This window comes from Balaenoptera physalus, assembly GCF_965194825.1.
Source record: "Balaenoptera physalus genome assembly, chromosome: 20".
Classification (NCBI taxonomy): Eukaryota; Metazoa; Chordata; class Mammalia; order Artiodactyla; family Balaenopteridae; genus Balaenoptera; species Balaenoptera physalus.
In genome coordinates this window covers 22,775,250-22,799,761 of record NC_138901.1, presented here as the reverse complement: position 1 = coordinate 22,799,761, position 24,512 = coordinate 22,775,250, and the positions used below count along the sequence as shown (strand labels likewise).

Sequence of the window (24,512 nt, the reverse complement as noted above, 5' to 3'; positions counted from 1 at the left end):
CCACATCTTGAGGAGTAGAAGATACCTCTGCAGCCTCAGCTTCCCCTCTCTTGCCAAACTAGGTTGCCCTGTCTATAGACCATCTGGCCTCCCAACCTACCTCCCCAGCTGTGCCCTCAGCTCAGCTCCCAAGTTCCTGGGCAAGGTGGGTGCCCACACTGGGGGCTTGGGATCTCTGACCCCTGCTAGGGATCCTAAGAGTCAGTGATGGGTTAAGGTGTGGTAAGACGTGAGCACCGCTGGTGAGACCTCACCCTGACTTTGTGCCTCAAGCCAGAGCATCCTCACACCCACACTGGGAGACCACAGATCACTGAGGAGCAGGAGTGGAGGCAGGGATCCCCTTGCTGGGTCCCCTGCTTCCCCGGGGACCCAGGGCCTCTGCCAGGGAGGGAGCTGCCTCTGGCTCGTGACAGGCCCCCCCAGCTCTATTTTAGGCCCAGGAGAGGTGAGAAGGTGATTTCCCAGGAGGCACTGACATCAATGCTGGGAACAGGGTGACTCCCCCTCCCCCCCATCCAACCACCTGCCATTCCAGACCCAGATGCTCAGCAAGTCTGAATCAATTGTTCCTTCATCCTGGAGACATCTTGGAAACGTCCTCCAGGGTGTAGGGGCTCTGAGGAATTAGGACCTACTGTGTGATATTCCCTGGAAACCCACAATTATCCAGGAGGGGGATACTGTGTTTCTCATTTTACAGGTGGGGAAACTAAGGCTCCGAGAGGCTACGCGAGCCTCCCAAAGTCAAACAGCTGGTCGATGAGAGGTACATCCCATATTCCAGGGTCCCCCTCCTCCCTGGCCACCCCTATCCCCACCTTTGCCTTCTGTCTGGGACCTAGAAGGGAATGGCCCATCTGGTCCATCTATCCCACCCTCTACCCCTTTGGTTGGCACCCCAGACACTACCAGGGTGAGTCTGTCCTACCTTACCCTCGCCATGTTACGGGCCTCCCAGGATAGGTGGGGCTTCATTTCACCATGGGGGGCTTTGGGCCTGTGGGAGTCTGGATCCCCTCCTGCAACATGCCCAAGACCACACAGAGACCCCAATCTGTGGCCCGGACCTCCTAGGCTGAAGCACATTCCTACAACTTCTGTGGCCCTGGTTCCTTGGGCTTCCTGGTGGGGAGATCTTGCTGGCCCTGAGTGACACGTCTCCCGTGGCTTTCTGGGCCAGCTCCCCTGGAGCTCAATTGTAGGGCCCACTGGCCTCCAACAGCCCCTTATCTCTCTGGGTTCCCAGCTTTGAGCAGACCCAGCTGGACAGCTTGACCTTCCCTTGACCATACTCCACTCCCCGCCCAAGGCCCCTCCTCCCCATCTTGTCCTCAGTGGCAGCTCTGCTACAAGCTGCACGCCACTCCCAAGCAGGAGGCTTGCTTCAATTCCCTCACGCAACCTCTCGCCTGACATCGGTGGGGGCGGCTGTAGACAGCCTCTCCTCAGACTGGGACTTCACAAGAGTAGGGATTGCCACCCCATCCTACTTGGCCCCTGATAGCAAGGATGGCTTTCTCCTTAGATGGGGCCCCCTAAGGGCAGGGCCTGTGTCTCCCCCTCAAACAGGGGTTGGTTTCCCTGGGGGAATGCCCACCCTAACCCCACAGCTATGGTGGGCTCCTTTGGACCCTCTGCCCATCACTTGTTTCCCCACATGGAAGAAATCAGAGGTTGGTGGCCACTGCTGTCTTGATGCCATCCTCGGGCCACCCTCTGGGGGAGCTGTTAGGCTCTGGTCCCCACCCCCAGCCCTCTCTCAGGAGCCCCCCTACCATCAGGAGGCTGGGGCCTCCTTCCCTGTACATTCTTCCTGCCGTTCAGCCAATTTTCCCCTCAAATTTTCCTGCACAGGGGCGAAGCTGGGCTTATGTGGGACCAAGACCTAGTCCCAGCAGCAGATGCAGGTAAGGGAGGGGTGTCTGCTGCCCCCGCCCTGGGGTGGCATGGTGGGCGGGGATTCCTGCCAACAGAGGCAGTCTAGGTCCCCTGCCTAGTCTGCGAGGCCTGCAGCAGAGACCACGCCAGGCAAGGGGGCAGTGTGGTGAGGTGGGTAAGAGTAGGACTCAGGGCTCCAGGCAACCCACTGGGGTCCCAATCCTGGTTAACCGCTGTGTGACCTTGAGCAAGTCCTGCAACCTCTCTGAGCCTCCGTTTCCTCATCTGTGAAATGGGGGTTAAAAAGTCTTCCCTGCAGTGTTGTGGGGGAGATAAATGAGTGGATGAGCCTCAGGTGCTCAGAGCAGTGCCTGATGACAGAAGGGCTCACCCACCCTGGGCTCACACTGTTCATGTTGCCCTTACGGTGCCAAGGAGGAAACCAGCTCCTGGCTGTTGCCCAGGACCCAAGGGACTCCTTTTCCTTTACGGCTTGGGGGCCTCGGGGTCCTCTCTACCCAGCACGTGGGGAGACTGTGCCTGATGACATGATATTGAGGGGTGGGGGGGTGGAATAAGAAGTTCATTCTGCTTCCTCCCAGGTCCCACCCAGTGCCCTGTCCTTTCCACCAGGAGAGGACGGTTCTTGTCATCTGAATATCCCTCCGAGGGAAGCCTCATGTTCCTCCCTCTTAGTTGTCTGGGTGGCCCCTTCCTTTAATCTCTGAAGCTCTGAGGCCTCGCCTCAGGGAGGAGTTGGAGGTGCCTGGCGTGCCAGAATCCTGGGGACACCCATCCTTTGAGAGGTTCACAGTGCACAAATGCAGTCGTGCCCCCAGGGGGCCAACAGTACGCCTGCCCCACTGCCCCTCCTGTCCCATGCAAGGGATCTTCCTGGAGTTCTGGGGAACCAGCTGTTGGAAAGTGGGGCGCCCAGGGATGGGGTGTCTCACAGAGCCCCTTAGCAGCTTCATCCACAAATTTACACTGGACATGGGGCTATGGGTCAGAGAGCCATCATGAGGTGGGAGAGGAGTGAAATTCATCTCTGTTGAAATGTCTAGAATGGAGGCCTCGCAGGTGTGTGTTGGTGGGGGGATGTAATAATAAGTTAGTTTGCTGAGTGTTTACAACGTGCCAAGCACCTCGCTGACATAAGATTTAATTCTTACTTCCTGGTGACGTGGCAATGACAATTACTTCCATTTTTCAGATTAAGAAAACTGACTTTCAGGAGTTTGCCCAAGGTCACAAGGTGGCAGGATCTGGATTTAAACTCAGGCCTGTGTGGCCTGAAGGCTACAGGGTTCGTGGAAAATATGGAAGCTGTGCCTTGAAGAGTGGGCATTCCGGCTGTTTTGGAGGGTCATTCTAGGTCAGGGTCCAAGAGTGAGGACGTGGGGCTGGACTGCCCGCGATGGTCTGGCTGGACGGGGTCCGGGAAGGAGGGGGCGGAGAGGACAGGGAGGCAGGGTGGGTTAAGCGGAGGACTGTCAGCAGGGAGAGCGCACAGGAGGGCCTTGGGGCTGGCAGAGGAAACAGGAGAGACGTATGACGAAGTGGGCAGGGGATCCAGGCTCGGACCAGAGTCCCTCTGTGGTGGCAGCAGGACAGGAGGGACGCAGGGATTCCTAGGAGGTTATGGTATTTTATTATTGGAGGAAGGACCATTGAAATCATCTCAAACAAGCCCCCTCACTTAAAGATGAGGAAACCGAGGCCCAGAGTAGTAAAGGGACTTGTGTTGAGTGCGGCTAAATCTCCTGCCTTCCCACCCAGCACAGGTGAAGACTGGAACTCAGAAGCGAGTCAGGGGTGGAGCTACCAATTCGCCCGAAAGAACCAGAGCTCAGAGGCAAGGACAAGGTCCCAGGCTCACATCTGGGGAGGCAGTGAGGGCTGGAGACTTGTGCTGCTCAGGGAACCGGTGCACATGGTAGAGACGGCAGAGGCTGGGGAGGGAGGGGATCCAGGCTAAAGTGGGGTCAGCAGGAGTGGGGGAGCCCGGTTTCAACAAGGTGGAAAAAGACAGAAGGAACCTGACTTTGGTCATTATCAGGTTATCTGGTGACCTTGGAACGGAAGATCCCAGTGGAGTGCATCAGGCAGAGGCAACACAGAGGTTGGCTAGGGAAGGAGGTTCAGGCATGGAGGCCGTGGCTGTAGACCGCAGGAAGTAGCCAGAGAACAGGAGGGAACTTTCTTTCAGCTGCTGAATCAATGCAAGTGTTTTCCAGGCTGGAATTTTTGGGCAGAGAGGAGAGGTGGAGAGCCGGAGGAAACTACCAAGGCTGGCGAGGTGGGCTGGAGAGCACGGGGAGGAAGGACACTGCATCCTTCGAGAGTCAGATATTGAAGGGGGATGCTGAGCAGGGCGAGGCAGTGCCTGCTGAGTCTGGGCCAAGGTCATCTGCTGAGAGGGAGGGAGTGGAAGGTTTGAACAGTCCCCGTGTGGAGGAGCCACCAAGGGGGCTAATTTATGTCAAGCAGCACCTACCTGTCCCGTCTCAGATCTCAGACGTCCTGGGTTCCTCTCAACTTATATCCTGGAGGCCAGAACAGAGACATGGCTGTGGAGAGATGTAACCTTGGGGCTCGACCTGGCAGAGATGTGATGTCCAAGGTCACATGAAGTTGTTGAAATGGGAGGGGAATTCTATACAGTTGGATGTGAAGTCCTAGGCAGATGGTGATGAGGGCATTAGGACCTGGTGCATCGGTCTTGGAGTGAATAGCACGTGAGGCTATCAGAGGTCTCAGAAAGGGGCGGGGGAGCTCCCCACCCAGAGTGGCAGCATCATGGGAAAGGCAGTGGGGGACGAGGCATGCCCATGTGTCACAAAAGGAAAGGGATGTACCTATCAAGGAGCTCAGAAGGAAGCTACTGTCTGGGCCCCAGGGAAGGGGGGAGGGCCTGGAGCAGAACGCTCATTAGGGCAAAGGAGTTTCTTTGGGAGTGAACGGCGAGCATGCCCTCGGCAGGCGACCACTCAGTGGGCAGCAGGGCCAGTGAGTGACCTGAGGAGACTGGACAGGCACGGCCCCACCTCCCCACAGCCCTCAGGAGGGTGGTGGCACCCACACATGCTCTCCCACTTGCAGGAGGCCCCCGTCCTGTTACCAGCTGTTCTGTCTGTATCTGCTGGGCTGTCAGCCTGCTCAGGTCCCTGGAGGGGAGATCAAGGCCCAACACACATACTCCAGCCCCCCTCTCTTTGATATTTGTTATTAACAAATTTATTTTACATCTCCTGAACCAAGATTAATTGTGAAATTTAACAGGATGGCATAAAAAGGACAAACATGACCTCTATGAGGGTTGTACACATAGTTGCTCTATTTCCAAACTAACAACTCAGGTCCTCACCCGCAGGTAGGCCCCCCTTTCCTCCTCCAAAATGAGATACAGAATAGCACCAGGCTTCTGGTAGCTTCCACATTTAAAGAGACAAACACACAGAGGCAGAGAAGGGTGAGAAGAACCACAGTACAAAATGTAAAAAAAAAAAAAAAAAAAAAAGTGGCCAAAGAATCGATAGCAAACTCATCTCTGTCTCCAGATTAATGGCTTGGCTGAAAGAAATGGGGGGGGGGGTCCTTGGGGAAGGAGAGAGGGAGGAGGGTGATTGCAGAAGTTGGCAGGTGAGCCACTGACCCTGGAACCGAACTCTGGGTGGGCAGCCAGAGCTGAGCGGCAGGGAAGAACTGAGAGGGGTCCCCAGAGGGGGCTCTGGCTACATCCTGGGCTCAGGGAAGAGGTCAGTGCTGGGCCCCCACTAAGTGCAGCAGGGAGGGAGCTCTGGAAGTGGCGCAGCCGAGCCCCTCCTCTGCTTCATATGTTCCTGAGGATCTGTGTGCACCAGCGTGGGGGGTTGGGGGAGGGGACAACACGCAGGCATCTCAGAAAGCAGGAGAGCCACATGCTTGTGGGAAAGGAGGCTGCTGGGGGGGGAACACCGACAAGTAACCCTCTCGGCTCTGCACAGCAAGTGCCCGCAGAGGGACGGTAAGCCAGGCCAGGGCGCCTGCTGCTCTAGCTTCTCTGTGGGCCCTCCCTACGCCAACCTTGCCTCTGCCTGCTGGCCTGGGCAGCTGGCCATGGCTGCACAAGCCACGGCTGGAGGAAGGAGAGAGGGCAGCCCCCAGCCCAGACCCTCTTGGTCCCACCTGAAGACCTGGCGGGTGGGAGGACTGGCCCCGTCAACCCCACAGAGCTTGGCCATGACCACAGCTGTTCACGTGGACTTCAAGGGCCAGGCCCTGGGCGCAGGTCCTCCCTGTGTGCCTGGTCAGCCTGGGCTGGGTGTGCAGCACTCAGCAGAGGCGTAACTTGCCCTGAGTCGGGAGCCGTCTGGCCCCAGAGCTGCGTGCCCGGAGGGACTCAAAGGAGTAGTTCTCTGCTGGCACTGGGCTGGGGTTGGGACTGGGAGACAGGGAGAGGCTGGGGGGTCCAGAACCATCGGGAGCGGCTGGCCCCCCCGCTGGCTGGAAGGGGCGGGGGCAGAGAGGTAGCCTGGCTCTCTGCAGGTCCTCCTGGGGTCTGTGTGCCCGCAGCTGAGTGCAGGTGGGCTGGCAGCTGGCCTGGAGCTGCGGGGCCGCTGGGGAGCTGCTCAGCCTGCTGGGAGACAGGGCCAGAGGCTGTGCACTCAGAATTCTTAGATCCTGGGGGCCATCCTCCCCCAGGCCAGGGGGCCTGTGTGGCCCAGAGCTCTGCTGGCCTGTCTGTGGGCTGCCCGGGAAAGGGGCCCGGGAGGGAGAGGCAGGTCTGCTGGTGGCAAACGGGCTGGAGGGAGGCCAGAGGCCCGGGCTCATGGCCTGGAAGGGGAAGGGAGAGAAGATGCTTGCCACTGGTTGTCCTGGTGCCACAGGGGCTGGGGGCTCTCGGGACGAAGAATGAGGCCTGTGGCCAGGACACCCCTGCCCTCTTCTCGGCATTGCCACTGGGGAACTGAACCTTCCGCTTGTGGCCAAAAAGTGCCAGGTCTGGGCCAGAGGAGAGTTCAGCAAATCCAGAGCTGGTCAGCAGGCACTGGTAAGCAGGGCTCCTGGACACTGGTGTCTCTCGGGGGTCCACAAAGACATCAGCCGACCCTCCCGGCTCCTGGTGGCTTGCTATTGGTCCAGGTATCTTGCCAGCCTCCACAGGTTCAGCTGCTGCTCTCATGCCGCCCACTGTCCCATCGTGCTCTGAGGCACCTGGGGCCTGGTGATCGTCTTCTTTCCTCCTCCTGGGAGATGCTGCCCTGAGATAGGAGGGCTGGCCGGGAGGCGGAGTCTCAGGACACAGAGGGTCACAATCGGAAGCCAAGGAGCCTGGCTGCCTGTGGGGATAAAAGCACCCAGAGGGACATAGCGTTCAACTCCAGAGCAGGTGGCAAGTTGGGGTCCTCCCGGGCTGAGGCTGGGGCTGCGGGCAGAGTGGGGGCCTTCTGTGTTTTGGTTGTGCTGAAGACAGCTGGCCATTCTGGGTCCCTGTGAGAGGCCCGTTCTTGGCTCTGCGGCCTGTGCTCGGGGCTGGCCAGAGGAACAGGTTAGAGGCTGTTCCATTTATTAACTTCACACAGGAGGCTGTGCCCTTTGGTGGCTAGAGAAAGCAGCACAGGTCCTGGCTGTCCAACCTGAGCCCAGGGAGGCTGCCTGGGGTGGAGACTTGGGGTGGGAGGTGAAGCCACAGCTCCTTGGTGGGCAGCAGCGGGAAGCTGGGGCTCAGAGGGCCCTGGGATTCTGCTGAATCCCCTGCAATCCTTTCTGGTGGTAAATGTCTAGAGAAGCAGAAAGATCCTCCTCTTCACCCACCTGGGAAGGACCCAGGAATCCCCCTCCCCACTTCTAGAAGGCCAGAAAGGCACACGACCAGGCACATGCCAGGAAACAGCAGCTGAACTGCTCCTCTTGTGCCCCCAGCTGTGGCGATGCCTGGGCGTTAAAAAGGGAGCCACACTCTGATCAGGGCCCATCCTGATCTGATCAGCTGAAACCACAAATGGAGGTCTTCCCCCCCAAACCTCCCGAACAAACAGGACAGAAGATGGCGGGAAAGAAAGGGAAGGAACGCCATAGCCTGGTCCCTGCTGCTGCCAACCTGAGGGTCCTTCCCACCTCAGGGCGGTCGTGCCCGCCACCCGCGGCAGGGCGGCACGGTGGCGCTCACCCGGGGAGGCTGGCCTGGAAGGGGATGTCCGCAAAGCTGTGGCTCAGCTGGGCGACGATCCGATCCACTTCGGCGTACGGGCGGGCTTCCAGGGCAAAGCCCCGGTGCTGGGGGCTCTGAAGATGCTGCCCAGGGTGAGAGGAAGCAGGGGCATTAGACCAGACCAGGGCGGGAGACAAGCAGACCAGGCGGCAGACAAGCGGACCAGGCGGGAGAGACCGGGCGGGGCAGGCGGCCTCAGGACAGGCTGGGAGCTGCTGCGTGTGGTGGGGAAGGAGCTCACCCTGCACAGCTCCTCGAAGGCCTCTTGGCAGCACTCGCAGTACCCCTTCTTCCTCCTGGGCACCGTGCAGGCGGCCGATCGCCGGCTTGGCTCCTGATCCTTGGCTTCTCTGGGGAGGGGACAGGTGGGAGAAAGCGGTCACTGCTGGGGCCCTCAGAGCGGGAACTGCTGCTCCGGGGCCTGGAGCCCAGACCAGGGCGGGGATGGACCAAAATGGCCAGAGCCGGGCAGGCACAGGCTGGCCTGCCTACACTTGGCCTCAGGAGAGGCAGCAAGGAAGGCGAGGCCTCCCTGTGAGTACCCTTTCTTAGCTCTGTCCTGTACCTGCCCACACATCTCAAACCACAGGTGAGGATGGCTGATGAGTGGCAGCAAGAATCCCTGAGGACATTCCAGCTCTACGCGCACACCCAAACCCATGTTCATTTGACCCGCACAGCTGCACCTTCACTGAGGACTTTCACATCTTTCTCGAACCTGACCTCTCCTCTGAATTTCAGTCCTGTATTTTTTTTTTGTTTGTTTGTTTTAATTGAAGTATAGTTCATTTGCAATGTTGTGTTAGTTTCTGCTATATAGCAAAGTGATTCAGTTTATATATATATGTGTGTGTATTTTTTCTTTCTCATACTCTTTTCCATTATGGTTTATTATAGGATAGTGAATATAGTTGCCTGTGCTATACAGTAGGACCTTCTTGTTTATCTATTTTATATACAGTAGTTTGTATCTGTTAATCCCAAACTCCTAAATTATCCCTCCTCCACCCCCTTTCCCCTTTGGTAACCATAAGTTTGTTTTCTATGTCTGTGAGTCTGTTTCTATTTTGTAAATAAATTCATTTGTATTATTTTTTAGACTCAGCATATAAGTGCTATCATATGGTATTTGTCTTTCTCTACCTGATTTACTTCACTTGTATGATAATCTCTAGGTCCACCTATGTTGCTGCAAATGGCATTATTTCAGTGTCTTTCATGGCTGAGCAGTATTCCACTGTGTGTGTGTGTGTGTGTGTGTATACACCACATCTTCTTTAGCCATTCATCTGTCGATGGACACTTAGGTTGCTTCCATGTCTTGGGACTGATGGATCATATGGCATCAAAACTAAAACCCTATTTTTAGTTTTTTAAGGAAACTCCATACTGTTTTCCATAGTGGCTATACCAATTTACATTCCCACCAACAGTGTAGGAGGGTTCCCTTTCCTCCATACCCTCTCCAGCATTTATTATTTGTAGTCAGTCCTGCATTTTTAACAGTCTGTAGGGTAATGGTATTTGGCTGTCCCAGCAAACTCAACGGTTCCAAAATATTCCCCTAAGGACTTTCTAAGTATGACACAAAACCCAGAAAACAGAAAAAAGCTGAAAAATTCAACTACATGCAATTAAAAAATATATATGCATGGCAGAAAACATAAGCAAAGTTAAAACACAAACCATAAACTGGGGAGGATATTTATAACTAATAACATAGCAAAGGGCTCATTTCCCTGAAACACAAAGGGCTCCTTACAAATCAGTAAGTGATCAATAACTGAATAGAAAAATGGGCAAAGGATATGAAAAAGGTTTACACAAAAAGAAATTCAAATGATCCATCATAGGAAAACATACTTAAGCTCATTCATAAAAAGAAAAAAAAATTAAAATTACAATTACACTGAGATATGGTTTTTAATCTATAAGATTGGCCGAAGTCAACAGGTCTGACAGCTCACAGTATTAGCCAAGGGGATGGGGAAACGGGCTCTGGTCCAGTGCGGGTGACAGCGTACCCTGGCTTCACCTCCATGAAAAGCAATTTGGCCGCGTTTCTCAAAATTATAAATGTAAGCATCCTTTGACCTGGGATTTCCACTTATAGGAATTTATCCTGCAAATATACTTGAACAGTCATAAATTTACTCTGAACAGGACTACTCACTGCAGCACTGTTTATGATAGCCAGAGACTGGAAATCATCTACGTGTCTGTTAAATAAAACAGGGTAAATCCATACCATGGGATACCCTGCAGCCATTAAAGGGAATGAAGATGCTTTTTAGGTACTAATAGAAATTAATCTAAGATATATTAAGTGGAAAAGCAAGATCCAGCACAGGGAAGAATATTGTGAGAAGAGGGAACAAAGGGTACACAATGTACTTCTGTCCATAAACTCTCTCTGGAGTGAGACTCACAGGCTGGAGATTGGGGGATGGGTGTAGAATACAGGTTTTTCACTTTAAACCCTTTGTAACTCTTGAATTTTGAACCAAAATATAACAATTTTAAAATTAAACATTTCCTCCCACAGATTTTCTACGCACACCCCCAGAACGCTGGGCCACCCCCTCTCCGTTCCTCACATCTGGTCACCAAAGCTTCACTGCTTCATTGTCTTCCCTTTACAACCTGTCGGCTCCTCTGCCATCCCCAGGCCATCCCAGGCCGAGCACCCCGCCCAGGCCCAGCCCGGGCGGCCTCATGACTTCCTCTCTGCTGTCCCTCGCACCTTCTGGGAAAGGGACGAAGGGCACCTGGACTTCACCCCAGCCTGTTCTTGCCTTCCTCTGCTTTCCATCTACTGCCACATTCCCTTTCTGTTTTTCTTACCATTAGCACTGTTTCCTGACCACGTGGCCCTTGTCTGCTGGTGGAAGCCACAGGTCCTCCTTGGCCCTGGGGACCCTCGGGCTGAACATCTGCCTTCTATTCTCCTGGTCTGTAAACTAACCCTGCGGCCCACAAGTTAGAAAGGGGCTGAGAAGGTGTCCAGGCCATCACCCGAACCGCCTTCCTTCTGTGATTTGGTCAGTGAAGTTTCAAACTCTCACCCATCTGCAGAGTAGGAGTACTGACCAGCCTACAAGCCACTCTGGACCACATGGTGTGGCGGGTCCCCTAGATCCCCTGCCCCCATGTTTAGCCCAAAAGGCCTCGAACTTTGATGTGCACTGAAATCACATGGGGAGCCCATGAACATGCATGCAGGTTTGGGGGCTCCATCACCAGAGACTGTGATTCTATGAGTGTGGAGTCCAGGACCCTGCATTTTTAAAGGGACCCCAGTGGACTCTGATGAAGGTGGTCTATAATCCGAGTTTCCGAAACCGGCCTCTTGCCCTCTGGACACAAGTCAAATTCTTCAGTATGGATGGAGAACACCAAATAAAACGGATGAACACTCCTGGTGTCTCTCTTCTCTGGGCTAAGTTCCCGGAATAGACCTCGCCTAAGGAGCTAACACATGGCCATTCCCAAATCTGACCAGCAGGCCCCTGACGGGGAGGACTTTGGCCTGGAACCAGCTCTTGGTACTCAGGAACCAGAAAGACCCACCTGGTATGGTGTGAGCTGCCTGGAGTCGTCGGGGCCTCAAAGGGACTTGCGTCTTTGGGTCCCAGAAAAGAAATTTCAGGAAAGGATTTAAACTGATGGTGGAAAGGACGAAACTTCCTGAAACACAGAAAACTTCCACTTTGACTACAGTGGGGAAGTGGAAAGGGTGAGGAAGGGGGGCTGGCCCAACTCCCGAGAATTCCACTCTCACCTGCCCAACTTCTAAATTCTAGAACAACGCTCTCATCTGCCTTACTAGGTTAGATTAGTATTTTAAATTAACACTCTTCCTGTCTACTTTCCAAGACTGTTTACACTTACTGCCTCCCCTGAATCCTGTAACCTCTGAGCTGAGCGGAACAACGGTGTTACCCTGTTTTACACCAGAGGAAACGAAGCCCAAAAGGATTTGTGACTTGCCCAAGGGCTCACGACCTGTAAGTGGCCAAGTCCAGATGGGAAGTCACGTCTCCCAACTCCTGATCTAGTTCCTCCCACCTTTCCATTTTGTTTCTCGATCTTCAAGCGACCTCTGAGGACTCTAGCCTGGCAGAATCTAAATGCAAGGATGTTTAAACCAGAACAGTGACCTTCCTGTTCCATGAAGAGGAACATCTTTGCTCTGGGCTGGTCCTTTGTACTATCTGAGGGGTGGTGCTCTGAAAGGAAAAGAGAGGTACAGTGAAGGTTCTGGATAGTCAGACCTATACTGAGTGGTTTAGGGGGTTTGCTTCAAGTTGCTCACACTCAGGAGACTTTCAGAGCCAGATCTTGTGATCTGTGGATACTCAGCAAACCCTGGGCACACTGTGTTGGGTTGCAGTGACCGGTGCTCCAGAGGAGAGCAGGCCCTGGGTTCCTGGGTGGCACAGTAAGAGCCTCGTGGCCTCAGGAGTGAATTAACAAATGAGTCTTCTCGGGGACTTCCCTGGCGGTCCAGTGGTTAAGACTCGGCGCTTCCACTGCAAGGGGCTCGGGTTCGAGCCCTGGTCTGGGAACTAAGATCCCGCAAGCTGTGCGGCACAGCCAAAAAAAAAGTCTTCTTGGACCCTGAAGGAGAAGGCGGCGCCCTTCACAGCCCTGGTACCCGCCTTTCGCCTCCTCCATGTTTCTTTGTTCCTGCTTAGGAGCCTGGAAAGTTGAGGTTGGTGTGGCTATGTTGGGCTTTGAAGACCGCCTGCTTTAGAACCACACGTAAAAAAGGATCGTGAGAAAACTCAGCCCCGCTTGGATCTTGCCTACGATGGCAGGGGCACACAAACCCATGTACCCTGCTCTGGTAACAGTGACACAGCCTGTGCATGCCGTGTGCAGAGATACTGAGGCCCTGGCGGCGTCTCAGCCGCTGCGTTGGAGTCATGACTACTTGACTTAGCTGGTCGTGAAGGGGCTGAGCGTGAAGGATGTGTCTCCTGGCCCACTGGAACAGCAGACGAGAGGGCCTCCTTCCATCCCTGTGTTCTTTCTACTGGCTTTCGAGCTGCCAGACCCAACTCTGTACTGTGTGCCGGTGCCATCTGGAGGATGGGCAGGCAGGCCAGGCTCCTGGGGCTGGGTCTTTAGCTGGCCCACCTGAGCTGAGGGACACAGACAATTCTGGTCCAGGAGTCGCTGCTGGGTACATGTGGGCTTTTTCTCTTTTAAAGAACTTTTCGGGTTAATTCTGGATTCTCACAGACTCCTGATCTAGTTTCTACGGACGAGTCAGTGGTGACCCAGGTGGCTAACAGCTCGTCAGGTTATCATCGATGTGACCTTCCTGCTCTAGGTAAGAAGGGGCCCTCATGGGGGACAGACAGGGCAGAGGGGAGAGGGCGCCAGGCTGGATGTGGATTCTAGCTTTGGGCTAAGACTCATTAGGAAAGTGGCCGTGTTCATGTCCCTTAATTTCTCTGACCTCAGTTTCCCCACTGGGAAGAGGATGGACTCTCCTCATGCCAGTTTTACCCAGGGCTGTCACAAGATAACATGTGCCAGGAAAGGGTTTTACACAGCCAAACAGAAAGGCTTCATCAAGTACAGGGCGGTCTGACAAGGGAACCCCAATATCACCCCAGAGATCTTCACTTCATCCAAGACTGTACTAGCACTAATACCAGCAACGATTCGGTATTAAGCGTCAGTGTACATGTGGGGGGAAACGAGGAGCAAAACTGAGCCTGGATGGGACACCATGGACTCATAAAAGCAGAGCATTAAACGGAGGGAATTCACACACAGGACCATTAACCTCTGACTCGTGACCAGGAGGAGTGCCAGCTGGGCACGGTGCCTCCTGAGAGGCACCGTGTGAGACTTCTCCATGACAGAGGGGACAAAGTGGCTTCCGGGGAAGACAAAAGTGCAGGGCTGAGGGGCTCCACGTCCCCATGGCAGCTTGGGGCCCCCGAATACCTCTCCTCCATGTGCGTCTGGTGGCCCACTCACCTGCTCTCATCTTCGACTTTGAGGAACGGTGCCTTCAGTCTGGCCACTGGAAGGAAGAGTGCGCCCGTTAGCCATCTGTCTGCTCCGGTGCGGGGCCTGAGCTCTACATGCAGGAAACGCTCAGGGAGGCGAGGCTCTGCCAAAGCCTAAAAGGCTCTCAGAGCTGGAACACTCGCCGCCCCGAGGTGCGCCTTTCCATTCGCAGAGCGAGGCACCCACTCCCAATTCCTCCAGCCTCTACCCTGGGAGAGAGGCAGCAACTCTTGGGGGGAGAGGCTGCAGGGTGCCCGGGGTCCTAGGTGTGCCCGCCCTCAGCCTCCTGCGTGTGGGTGCTGGAGGCTGTCAACCTCGACCGTCAGAAACTTGGCTGCGTGGGAGAGACCTAGCCCCTGTTGGTTTCTGCTAAAAGCCTCAGCTCCTTCCCAGACCTTTACTCCTGGTGTCTCAGAATCCCAAGGGGCCTGAGAACAGCTCCTAGACAGAATTCTCCATGAGGATCCTGGGTGTTTTGAGGGGAGGAGCAGTGAGGAAGGGAGCTAAAGAGTGTTTCGAGGTCTTGGCAGAAGGACAGTAAAAAAATATCAAAAGTGAAATCTGGTTCCTGAAAAAACAGGGCAAAGGGGTGCTGAGAAGACAAATTTGGAGTCAATTAATCAAGAGATTCATCCCCTACTAGCTGGCTATCTGCACAGTTTACAGACTCTCTTGGGCATTACAAACCACTTCCACGCTCCCACAATGACCAGAAGTCCTGTCAAAGGGGCAGCCAAGGCACTGGAAACCTGGGCAGAACTAGCAGCCACCAAATCCCCACAGAGGCTGCCCCTCTCAGCTCCCCGACCCGCTCCAGGCCGCCAGTGCCCAAACAGAAGCAGCCTTTCTCCTTGCGCAGCAGCAGCTCCCATTAATTACTTTTTGGGGCGACTTCTCATCTTTCTAATTAACTGAGACAGTGATTAAAATCTATTCCCCTACAGATTTCCTTGAATTTCAAACGTGAGAGGTGCCAAGTGACTTTTCTTAGCTCCTGTTTGTGCACGAATAAATGCCACTTAAAGAGCATCTTTGGGAGAAACATCAAGGGGGAGAAACTCTCCTGCTGTCCAAGAGGAGCCGGGAGCCGGGCCTATCAATCTGCCTGTTTGTCAATTTCAGGGAGTCTGGCATTTCTGAAAGTGGTAGGCAGCTGTCAAAGTGCCCACCCCAAACTGCTCCTGAATCAGAAGGAAAAGGATGCTGAACTTCGATCAATGACCAGGAACAGCCAGAGGATGCAGGAGCCAGAGCGACCGCATGAGGTCTTGGCTCTAAAAAGAAGGCCCGGCCCAGCAGCCCGGGACTTGCTCATGGAGGCCTCTCTCCCACCACTCTCCTCTCCGAAGCTCAGGCCCTGGAAACATGATGGGGCAATACAACCTGGACTTGCTTCCTGCCGCAGAAAAGTGAGCAGATGCTGCCACAGAGGGAGTCGTGGGGAAGCATTTAGGGAGGGAGGGATGGCAATTAAATGAGGAAGAGCTATCACACTGACCTTTCCGTGTTCTTGACTCTGCTGGACATGTTCCCTAAATGGAAAGGGAAAATAGGTTAAGGATGTGAGGGAGCCGGGGCCGGAGGGGTGGGGTTGAGGAACTGGGCCCAGGGAGCCGAGTTGCCACCAGTCTGCCCCACTTAGCTTACTGCCCGCGGCTGGACCGTGAGCTGCAGCAGACCTGAGCACCAGGGCTCCCTCCACCTCCCCAGGGACTTGAAGCGTGGTGAACTCTGTGCGTGAATCTCAACGGCAGCTGACTTTGTGCAGGGAATGCAGGGCAAAACAAAGAGCAAGGGCTAGGGGGCCGATGTGCGGAGTTCCCACTTAACTCTTTGGATGTGGCACAGATGAAATTCCAGCAGGTAACAGACTTGACGCAGAGTAGGTGCTTGCTAACGGCAGCCTGTATTTTCTAGGCACGGCTGCCATTTCAGGGCAGCTGATAGGAAAAGGGTGAAGACAACGCCTTTTGCTTACGGTGCCCTATCTTGCATACCCTGACTGTGTTTGTCAAAATCAACTTTTAGGGGACTTCCGTGGTGGCGCAGTGGTTAGGAATCCGTCTGCTGATGCAGGGGACACAGGTTTGAGCCCTGGTCCGGGAAGATCCCACATGCTGAGGAGCAGCTAAGCCCGTGCGCCACAACTACTGAGCTTGCGCTCTAGAGCCCGCAAGCCACAACTACTGAAGCCCGTGCGCCTAGAGCCCGTGCTCCACAACAAGAGAAGCCACTGCGATGAGAAGCCTGTGCGCCACCACGAAGAGTAGCCCCCGCTTGCTGCAACTAGAGACAGCCTGCATGCAGCAACAAAGACCCACGCAGCCAAAAATAAATAAATAAAATAAATTAAAAAAAAACCCAACAACCAACTTTTAGGCCAAGGTCAAACAAAGCTAATATTAAAAACCAAATGGAACACATTTTAAAAAATCAGTTAAAGAGGTGGGAGGGTGTGGATAGGATGAGAGATCCAACGGCTCCATGACTGTCTGTGCCTCTGGGCCCGAGGAGGTTCCAGATTCTCCTCCAGGCCACACTGCCAGGGCAAACACAGCCCGAAGAAGCCTTCCACCTGCCCTCACCTATTAGCAGATTGCACCCAGAACTAGCTCCGAAAGGGTCCCAAGTGACTACAAAAGAGATTATTAAGCGAACAAAGCAAAGTAAAAATACTGTGTATTCACGTAAAAGGGGGGAGTTTTGACGTATCTGCTTGTAGATGCTTGGAGTCCTGGAAGGACACTTGAGAAACTGTTCACATTGTTGACCTCAGGGAGGGAGCTCGGTGGCTGGGAAGCAGGAGTTGGAGGGGAACGAGACTTTCATCGTATACTTTTCCCAAATGCGAGCAATGTAAATTTATTTAGCCGCGGCAGCAAAACCCTAAAGATGTCCAAACCAGAGCGGGTGGGGCAAGGGGTGTCGAGCGCGCCATCTGGTTTGGATGTGGTTCTGCTCCTGGGTATCAGGCCCTGGATGGACCTGTAGGGCTTAATTTTTCCTCGGATTCAGGTTGGGCGAATACCCCGTGGCTTTAAATCAGCCCGGCTCTCTTGATGTGGTACACATCAATCTCTAACTCCAGCAAAGGAAGGAAAAGCCAAACAAGAATTTGGAATATGGCAGCTATTTCCAACACCATCACCCTGCTGCCGCCACCCATGCAATCTGTAGGCTCATTCCCGGGCCAAGAGCCATCCCCAGAAGGGCAGCCTGGCCAGCAGGCCATGAGTGTTTATGTTTTATCCAGGCCAGGACTACCCGCAGGCAGTCCACAGCCCAGGCCGCAATGAACGCCTCAGTGTAGCATGGGGGATGCGCAGGTAGCACAGGGAGGAGAGAAGACAGGGCAACGCAGGGCTGTGAGCACCAGGGACGAGCTGACCGAGAGGCCGAGCTCCTCTCAGTCAAGGCCAGAAGGAGGTGGCTGGAGTGGGTCATGGATTTACCAGCGTTGTCACAGACTTTACTGTTGCCCTTGAGTTCAGGGGAATGACCTACCTCTGGCTTCTTTGGCCCTTGTTTCTTCACACATGGCACATCAAGAGACAGCTGCTGCACATGCATCATCATTTCTGTGGAGGAAACAGAGGGCTGCGGCCAAAGCCTTCCTCTCCTCGTTTCCCCAGCACAGCCCCATCTTGGGGCTGGGGGACTAAACTTCTCACCCGGCCTGGCTCACTGGATCACACCAGCCTTGCCTGCCACCTTCTGGCTACATGTCATCTCTGCACCTGCTGATAATAAAAGAGAGGGCTGGGTCCTCTATCCCTGGAAAAATACCTAAGCTGGCTTCATGCTCCTCTGGAGCACTGAATACAAGTCTTGAACAGGAGGTGCCTTATGACCCATAAAGGGCTTTAAGGTACTACTGAAGAGCGGCTTCTGTGGGGGAGACCAAGCCATGGCAGTTACTCAGATGCACCCTTAGGTGGCAGACCCAGCAGGGGCTACACATGCTGCAGCTTCTCTAATACACGGAAGGCAGGAAATTAGATCAAGTGAGAAATGGCTGGTTTTTCCAGTGACGATGGAACCCCCCAGCATCCCAGACCAGGACCTTCCCCGGCACAGTTCCCTACCACCCACACCCCCCCACCGACCACAGATCTAGGGCTGGATCTGGACCATCCCCCTTCAATGGGTCAGAGAAAAAACCCCAGACTCAAAGTGGAGCTGGGTGTGAGGGCCAGCCACTGCCAGCAGATTCAAGACAGCTATTCTCATGTAAATTTATTATAACCTGCAAACAGGTGGTTATAGTGTGAGGCAACCCTAGAGGAAAGAAAAAACATGAAATTTAGTTGAGCCAAAATAGGTGGGAATGTGAGCCACATTATTGACTCCTGGTGAGACTATGAATAATTTACTTAATCCATTCTCTGAGGCTCAATTTCCTCATCTGTACAATGGGCAGAAGACTGTGGTGAGGATTAAATAAGGCGATTCCTAGCACAGCGTAAATATCTGATAAGGGGTCATGGATATTAGGATTTGTTTCTTATTTGTAAAACAGGATCATCACACCAGCTGAGGAGAGCTGTCGCGTGGGTTAAACAAAGCAGCATCTCCCAGCACCTGCGCTCTGCTATCGCTAGTGCTGCTCTCCACGCCCCCTGCTCTCCACGCCCCCCCACCTTAGCAGAGCAACACGGTAAGTAACTGAGTACATCTGGCTTCAGCTTGTACACGACTCTGGTCTCTATCACAGCCGAGGTTCCCAGACAAAGTCGGCAACCCTCCCCTCCGCAGGCCCCGGGCAGGAAGGGTACCATCCACGTGGAGAATCCGCACCCCCCAGGAGCGGGCGTTGCTCAGGAGGCTGCTGCCGCGCCCGCCACCGCCTCCGCCGCTGCTGCCCTGGAAAGACAAGCCAAGTCAGGCAGGAGCATGAGACCCCCCAAGGCCTGACCACCAGGGGACAGGCTGGCCTGGCTTCTGGGAGCTCCGGGTCATCCATGCGTGGGGTTGTTGAGGGAGGGCGGACAGCGGCGAGAGCACAGAGCCTGGACGGTTGACCCCAACCCCCAGGAAGACCCTGTCCTCCGCACGGGCTGGCCACATCGGGAGGGCATGGACTGCTGATCTGCCTATAGGCTCTGCTCCGGCCACCTTGGGACCAGAAGGACACAATAAGCACTGGTGACAGTCACCATCATCGAGCAGGAAACTACGCTGGCTGTCCGAGTCCGGCGACACCACCCTCCCACGTCACAGCCACAGCCAAGGCATCCATTGATGGCACCTGAACGACTCCTTTGCAAGATCACCTTAACTCCTCCTCCTGCCACTTAACTGTAATGGCCCTGGATTCTCACAGAAAGGATAAACAGCTACTTGTGAAAGCCGTACAAAGTCTGACACGCCCCACAGCATTTCTCCCAAGTTCTCTTGGGAGGTCCTGGAGTTGAAAAGATCATGGAGTCAAATCCTGGCTCTACCACCTCTACCCTGGGTGACTCTGGGCAGATCATTTAACTTCTCTGAGCCCCACTTCCTCGTCTGTAAGGAGGAAATCTCGACAATTCTACACGTCTGCCCGGGTGTGCCTTTTGTGTTAGTGCTTCAGAAGAACCTCCGGAGGCAAGGCTAACTCCGTCCCTGTGCCAGAGACACCGGCCTCCAGCCCGTCCCCCTCAGCTTACCTGGTTTCTGATGGCCTTCTGCAGGAGCTCCTTCCCTCTGCTCAGAGGCACCTGGTGGAAGAGAGGAGCAATGGGGGCAGCTGTGGAGACCACCTGTGCACAAACAGATGTTTCCACGGGGGCTGGCAAGGACGTCTGGGAGTCACGTCCCTCGGAAAGCTGGGAGCAGTGACAGCTGAGGAGTGGCAGAAGTGAGAGCCCGGAGAACCATTCAGAGGTGAAGGTAAAGCCACACTCAAGTTCAGGTCACCCACAGGGAGCTGCAGCCAAGGCAGCTTGGAGCCTGGTGAAGGGCATTCTGAATTCACCCAAGATCAAGCATTACAAATGTCCTGAGACCTCTCTTGAAGAGCCCGCACTCCCCGGCAGACAAGCTTCGGCCAATCCAACAAGCCCTCTCTGGTTTACAGAGGACTCTCCTACTGTTTCTGAACCTCAGACTCTGAAGTCCCAGAAAAAGTGAACATTTATCACAGAAGGGAGGGCGTGGGGATAGCATGTCGCTGAGGTGTGTGGATCCAGAGCTATGATAAGATAGTTTCAGCCCCTGAATTCAAATGTGAGATTAAAATAAACCAGATGAAACTAAAACCAGAAACTGCCGAAGCGGGCTCACCGAGGCCTACTTCCTTCGTTTATCGGACACACACTTCCTGCCCCACGAGGTTCTTACCGAGTCCACGGCTTTCTGTGCGGGCCTGGCACGGCTGCCTTTTGGGTTGGCTACGGACAGTGTTTCCACTGTGACCTCGCTGGGGCTGGGGGAGCCTCTGTGACTTGTCCCGCTGCTCTCGGCCTTCGCCTCCCTGCGGCTGGACACGATGTAACTTACTTCTTTGCTCAGAAAACCCTCAATTACCTGAAACCAGATCACAGAGGTGGCTAAAACCCAAAAGGCAGAAGTAAAATCATCAATATCAAGAGGTAGGGGAAGGAAATCTTGGCCGCCAGAAGTTCTAGAATCAATGTCTTTAAATAGACCAAACGCAGTTCAGTGCCAGGCCCCCAAGAAGACATCATCTTGAAATACAACAGGGTTTATATATATATATATATAAAACACAGGTTCTTGTCTCCAGAACTGCAGCTCCTCCTGACCAAGCAGCAGAAGCCCGGAGGCTCTGAGTATTTGACTAGTTTGAGTTTGCATGCAGTCAGAGCACACCGAAGTGATCGGAGAAGATTAGAGCTTGGCTAAGCCATGATTTTGCTGTGAAGATACACTGGGACATCAAGACGCTGCATCGGTAATCTTGACCACCTTACCAAAAGGAGCCTGAGACAGAAATGGGTTTTGGCTATGACTCAGCTGCCTAAATATCTGCTCATCCTACCTGTGAGCCTGTCACGGCACTGAGAGGGTCTGACTCATCTTGCATCCCAAGAACCTAGCACAGTGCCGGAAACACAATGACAAAACTCATGTCTGTGCGAAGAAGAAAAGATGGAAATAAGCAGTAGTGAGCTGGCAAATGCTTAATGACCAACTCTCTGGGTGAAAAAACGTGCTTTGTAGCATTTGCCAATTTCTGTGGGGTAAAATACTACTGTGGCTGATTTCAAGCTAGCCAGATGACATCAATGAATGTGGAACTGGAAAGAGATGGTAACAATTGGTTCTCGTGAGCCGGTAGCTGCCAGCTCCAGCACACCTGTGAAAGTAAGGATGGATGATCTCTCTGAAGTGTGACTGGATGAGAAACCTGACACTTAGGTTTAAAAAAAAAAAGTTTAGATTCCTCAAAAAGCTAAACATCGATTACCATATGACCCGGCAATTCCACTCCGAGGTATACGCCCAACAGAATTAAAAACAGGGACTCGAATGGATGCTTGTTCACCAATGTTCACTGCAGCATTATTCATAATAGCTAAAAAGCAGAAACAACCCGAGTGTCCATCAATGGATGAATGGATAAGCAAAATGTGGTCTATCCATACAATGGAGCACTATTCAGCCATGAGAAAGAAATGAAGCTCTGATCTATTCTACAACATGGGTGAACCTTGAAAACTTTATGCTAAAGTGTAATAAGCCAGACACAAAAGGACAAACATCAGTGATTCCACTGATATGCGGTATCTAGAATGGGCAAATTCAGAAACATAATGTAGATTTGCATTACGGGGGCTGGGGGAGGTGAAATGGGAAGTTATTGCTTAAAGGTTACAGAGTTTCTGTTTGGGGTGAAAAAAGTTTTGGAAACAGATAGTGATGCTTATACAACAGGATGAATGTAATTAATGCCAATGAACTTAAAAGAATGAATTTATAAATGGTTAAAAAGGCATATTTTATGTCATATACATTTTATCACAATTTAAAAAAATCTTTAAAGCTATGGCTTGAAGGAGTGTGTCTATCTTCTGTAATATGGCAAAAAGACAGATGATTTCAGGGCCACACGTTCCTCTCATCCCAACAAACCCACTCCTTTGACTTTGCTGTTCCTCCCATCAGGAGATGGAACCTATGTGTCCACTCCCTTGAATTGGACTCCTTTTGACCAACAGAATGTGGTGAAAGTAATACGTGTGAGTTCTACAGCCTAGGCCTCAAGAGACCTTCTGGCTTCTCCCTTCATCTTCTGGGAAAGCTGCCCTAAGACCACCTTGTAAATTAGCTGGTCTAGCTCACTGTATGTACATATGATGGTGTACATACATATGATGTATGTAAGACACTTCTCATACAATATATGAGAAGTCACATAGAGGCAGCCAGCACCAACTGCCAGCTGTGTGAGTGAGGTCATCTTTGGTCCTTCCAGCCCAGCTGACCTGGCAGCCGAATGCAGCTGCAGGTGTGAGCCCTTATGAAACCAGCAGAGAAACAGCTCAGCCAGTACACGGAACAGTGAGAAACAATACATTGTTTTAAGCCCAAGTTCTGCAGTGGTTTTTTACACAGCAAAGGCTAAATGAAAGAACAGACTGAAAGTTCGACATGTAATTTTGGGCCGGTTTGGGTGTATAATCCTCATTCTGTCCATCCCCACTGCTGAGTTTCTATATCCCTGAGTTTCCATTCATTTGATGGCAAAGAGCCTCTGCATTCTGATCCTATTCATGCAATTTCCCCAGTTACCTGCCTCTTTTGGGCCAAGTGTTATCGTCCTATTTTCTAAACACAGAAATACCCCTGTCAACCCCTTACTAAAAGTACTGTATGATGTGCTCTAGAAAATATTGTAATGGACTCAGATACAGCAAATGCTTTTTCCCCCAAAGTTACACATCATTATCATTCCCACAATGCTTAAAGTTGTTCCCCACAGTACTATTTATAAGAGCTAAAATTTAGAAATAATCTAAATGCCCATAGGTTAACTGTTTAATAAATTAATGATCCACTCAAAAGGATATTATATACTCATTACAAAGAATGTCCATGAGGGATAAGAATGATAGGAAAGTGCTAATGCTTTAAGGTTATGGGCAAAAAGTTGGCAATCAAAAATGTATTCATGATCATAGCCACACAGAAAATAAGCATTAAATTAAAAAAAGTAGATGAGTGGTTATACAGGGTTGAGAGTGTTGAGGGAAATGGGGAGTGACTGATGATAGGTATGGGTTTTTTTGGGGTGGGGTGATGAAAATGTTCTAGAATTGACTGTGTAATCACACAATTTGCACATCTCTGTGAATATACTAAGAACCATTGAACTGTATATTTTAAATGGGTGAATTGTATGGTATGTGAATTATATCTCAATAAAGCCACGAGAGAGAGAGAAAGAAAGAGGATGGGAAGGGAAGGGAAGGGAAAGAAGAAAAGAAACAACAAGAAAATAAATATACCACAATGATGGTTGTTACTTGAACAGTTCCATGTTCTCCAAAGTCTCTAGAATGAACAGATATTACTTTTCCAATTAGGGAACAAATTTAACTTTATTTTTAAAAAATGGTTTATACTTAAATTGCTTTGGAAAATGTAGTGATACCCCTGAAAATACCTGGAGGTCACAGATATAATCCCTCTCCAGCTCCTGGCCTACAACGCGCAAAGGCACATGGTACCACAGGAGAGAAGCAGGTTACATACCCCACCCAGCTGCTGGATGGCCCCCGTCAAAAACTGGAGGTTCTTGCCAGCGGGCAGATCCAAGTAAAAGGACTTTCCAGAAAAGGGCTGCCTCCCAGCATCTGGTGAGCTCTTCTGGCATTTTCCCAGACAACTGGAAACTCCTAGCTGAGCCCCTAGAAAACAACAACAAAGGGGAGCAAAGTGAGAAGCCTGAGGTAAGAGAGAGTCCTGCAGGTCAATCAGCCCTCGCCAACAGCCCCTGCATGGCACCTGGCCAGGCCCCGGGCACCCGTCCACCAAGGTGGACGCGAGGCTTGTGTTCCTGTCCTCGGGAAGCCCAGATGCGGAGAAACCCAACCCTCATACATGGATGGTGGGAATGTAAAATGGTGCAGCCACTTTAGAAAACAGTGTGGCAGTTTCTCAAAAGGTTAAACATAGAGTTAACACGAAACCCAGCAATTCCACTCCTAGGCATTCCCCCACGAGAAATGAAAACATACTTCCAAATAAAACTTGTGCAAGAATGTTAACAGCAGCATTATTCATTTTGGCCCCAAAGTGGAAACAATTCAAATGTAAATAAAATGGTAAGCAAAATGTGGTCTATCCATAAGATGGAATACTATTTGACAATAAAAACGAATGAACTATGGACACAGGCTACAGCAACAGGCTACAGTTCTGAACCTGAGAAATATGCTGAGTGAGAAAAGCCTGACACAAA

At 52.5% G+C, this 24,512-nt stretch overlaps 1 protein-coding gene across 4 annotated transcripts in view; it reads right to left on the bottom strand.

Annotated features, from left to right (window-relative positions):
* Positions 1 to 1,485: 1,485 nt before the first annotated feature.
* The window catches only part of DBF4B (DBF4B-CDC7 kinase regulatory subunit), a 51,602-nt gene continuing 28,575 nt past the window's right edge, over positions 1,486 to 24,512 (bottom strand). For 3 of the 4 annotated variants that reach the window (XM_082442614.1, XM_082442616.1, XM_082442615.1), the window contains 11 exons: positions 23,804 to 23,958; positions 20,426 to 20,611; positions 19,753 to 19,803; positions 18,880 to 18,967; positions 17,609 to 17,682; positions 15,603 to 15,636; positions 14,072 to 14,117; positions 11,645 to 11,761; positions 8,316 to 8,424; positions 8,033 to 8,157; positions 1,486 to 7,202 (listed from right to left, as the gene is read on the bottom strand). In XM_082442614.1, the coding sequence (XP_082298740.1) occupies positions 6,263 to 7,202; positions 8,033 to 8,157; positions 8,316 to 8,424; positions 11,645 to 11,761; positions 14,072 to 14,117; positions 15,603 to 15,636; positions 17,609 to 17,682; positions 18,880 to 18,967; positions 19,753 to 19,803; positions 20,426 to 20,611; positions 23,804 to 23,958 (1,925 nt within the window). In that variant the 3' untranslated portion in view covers positions 1,486 to 6,262. The remainder of the gene's footprint in view (positions 7,203 to 8,032; positions 8,158 to 8,315; positions 8,425 to 11,644; positions 11,762 to 14,071; positions 14,118 to 15,602; positions 15,637 to 17,608; positions 17,683 to 18,879; positions 18,968 to 19,752; positions 19,804 to 20,425; positions 20,612 to 23,803; positions 23,959 to 24,512) is intronic. The other variant, XM_082442617.1, reaches the window with a different exon arrangement.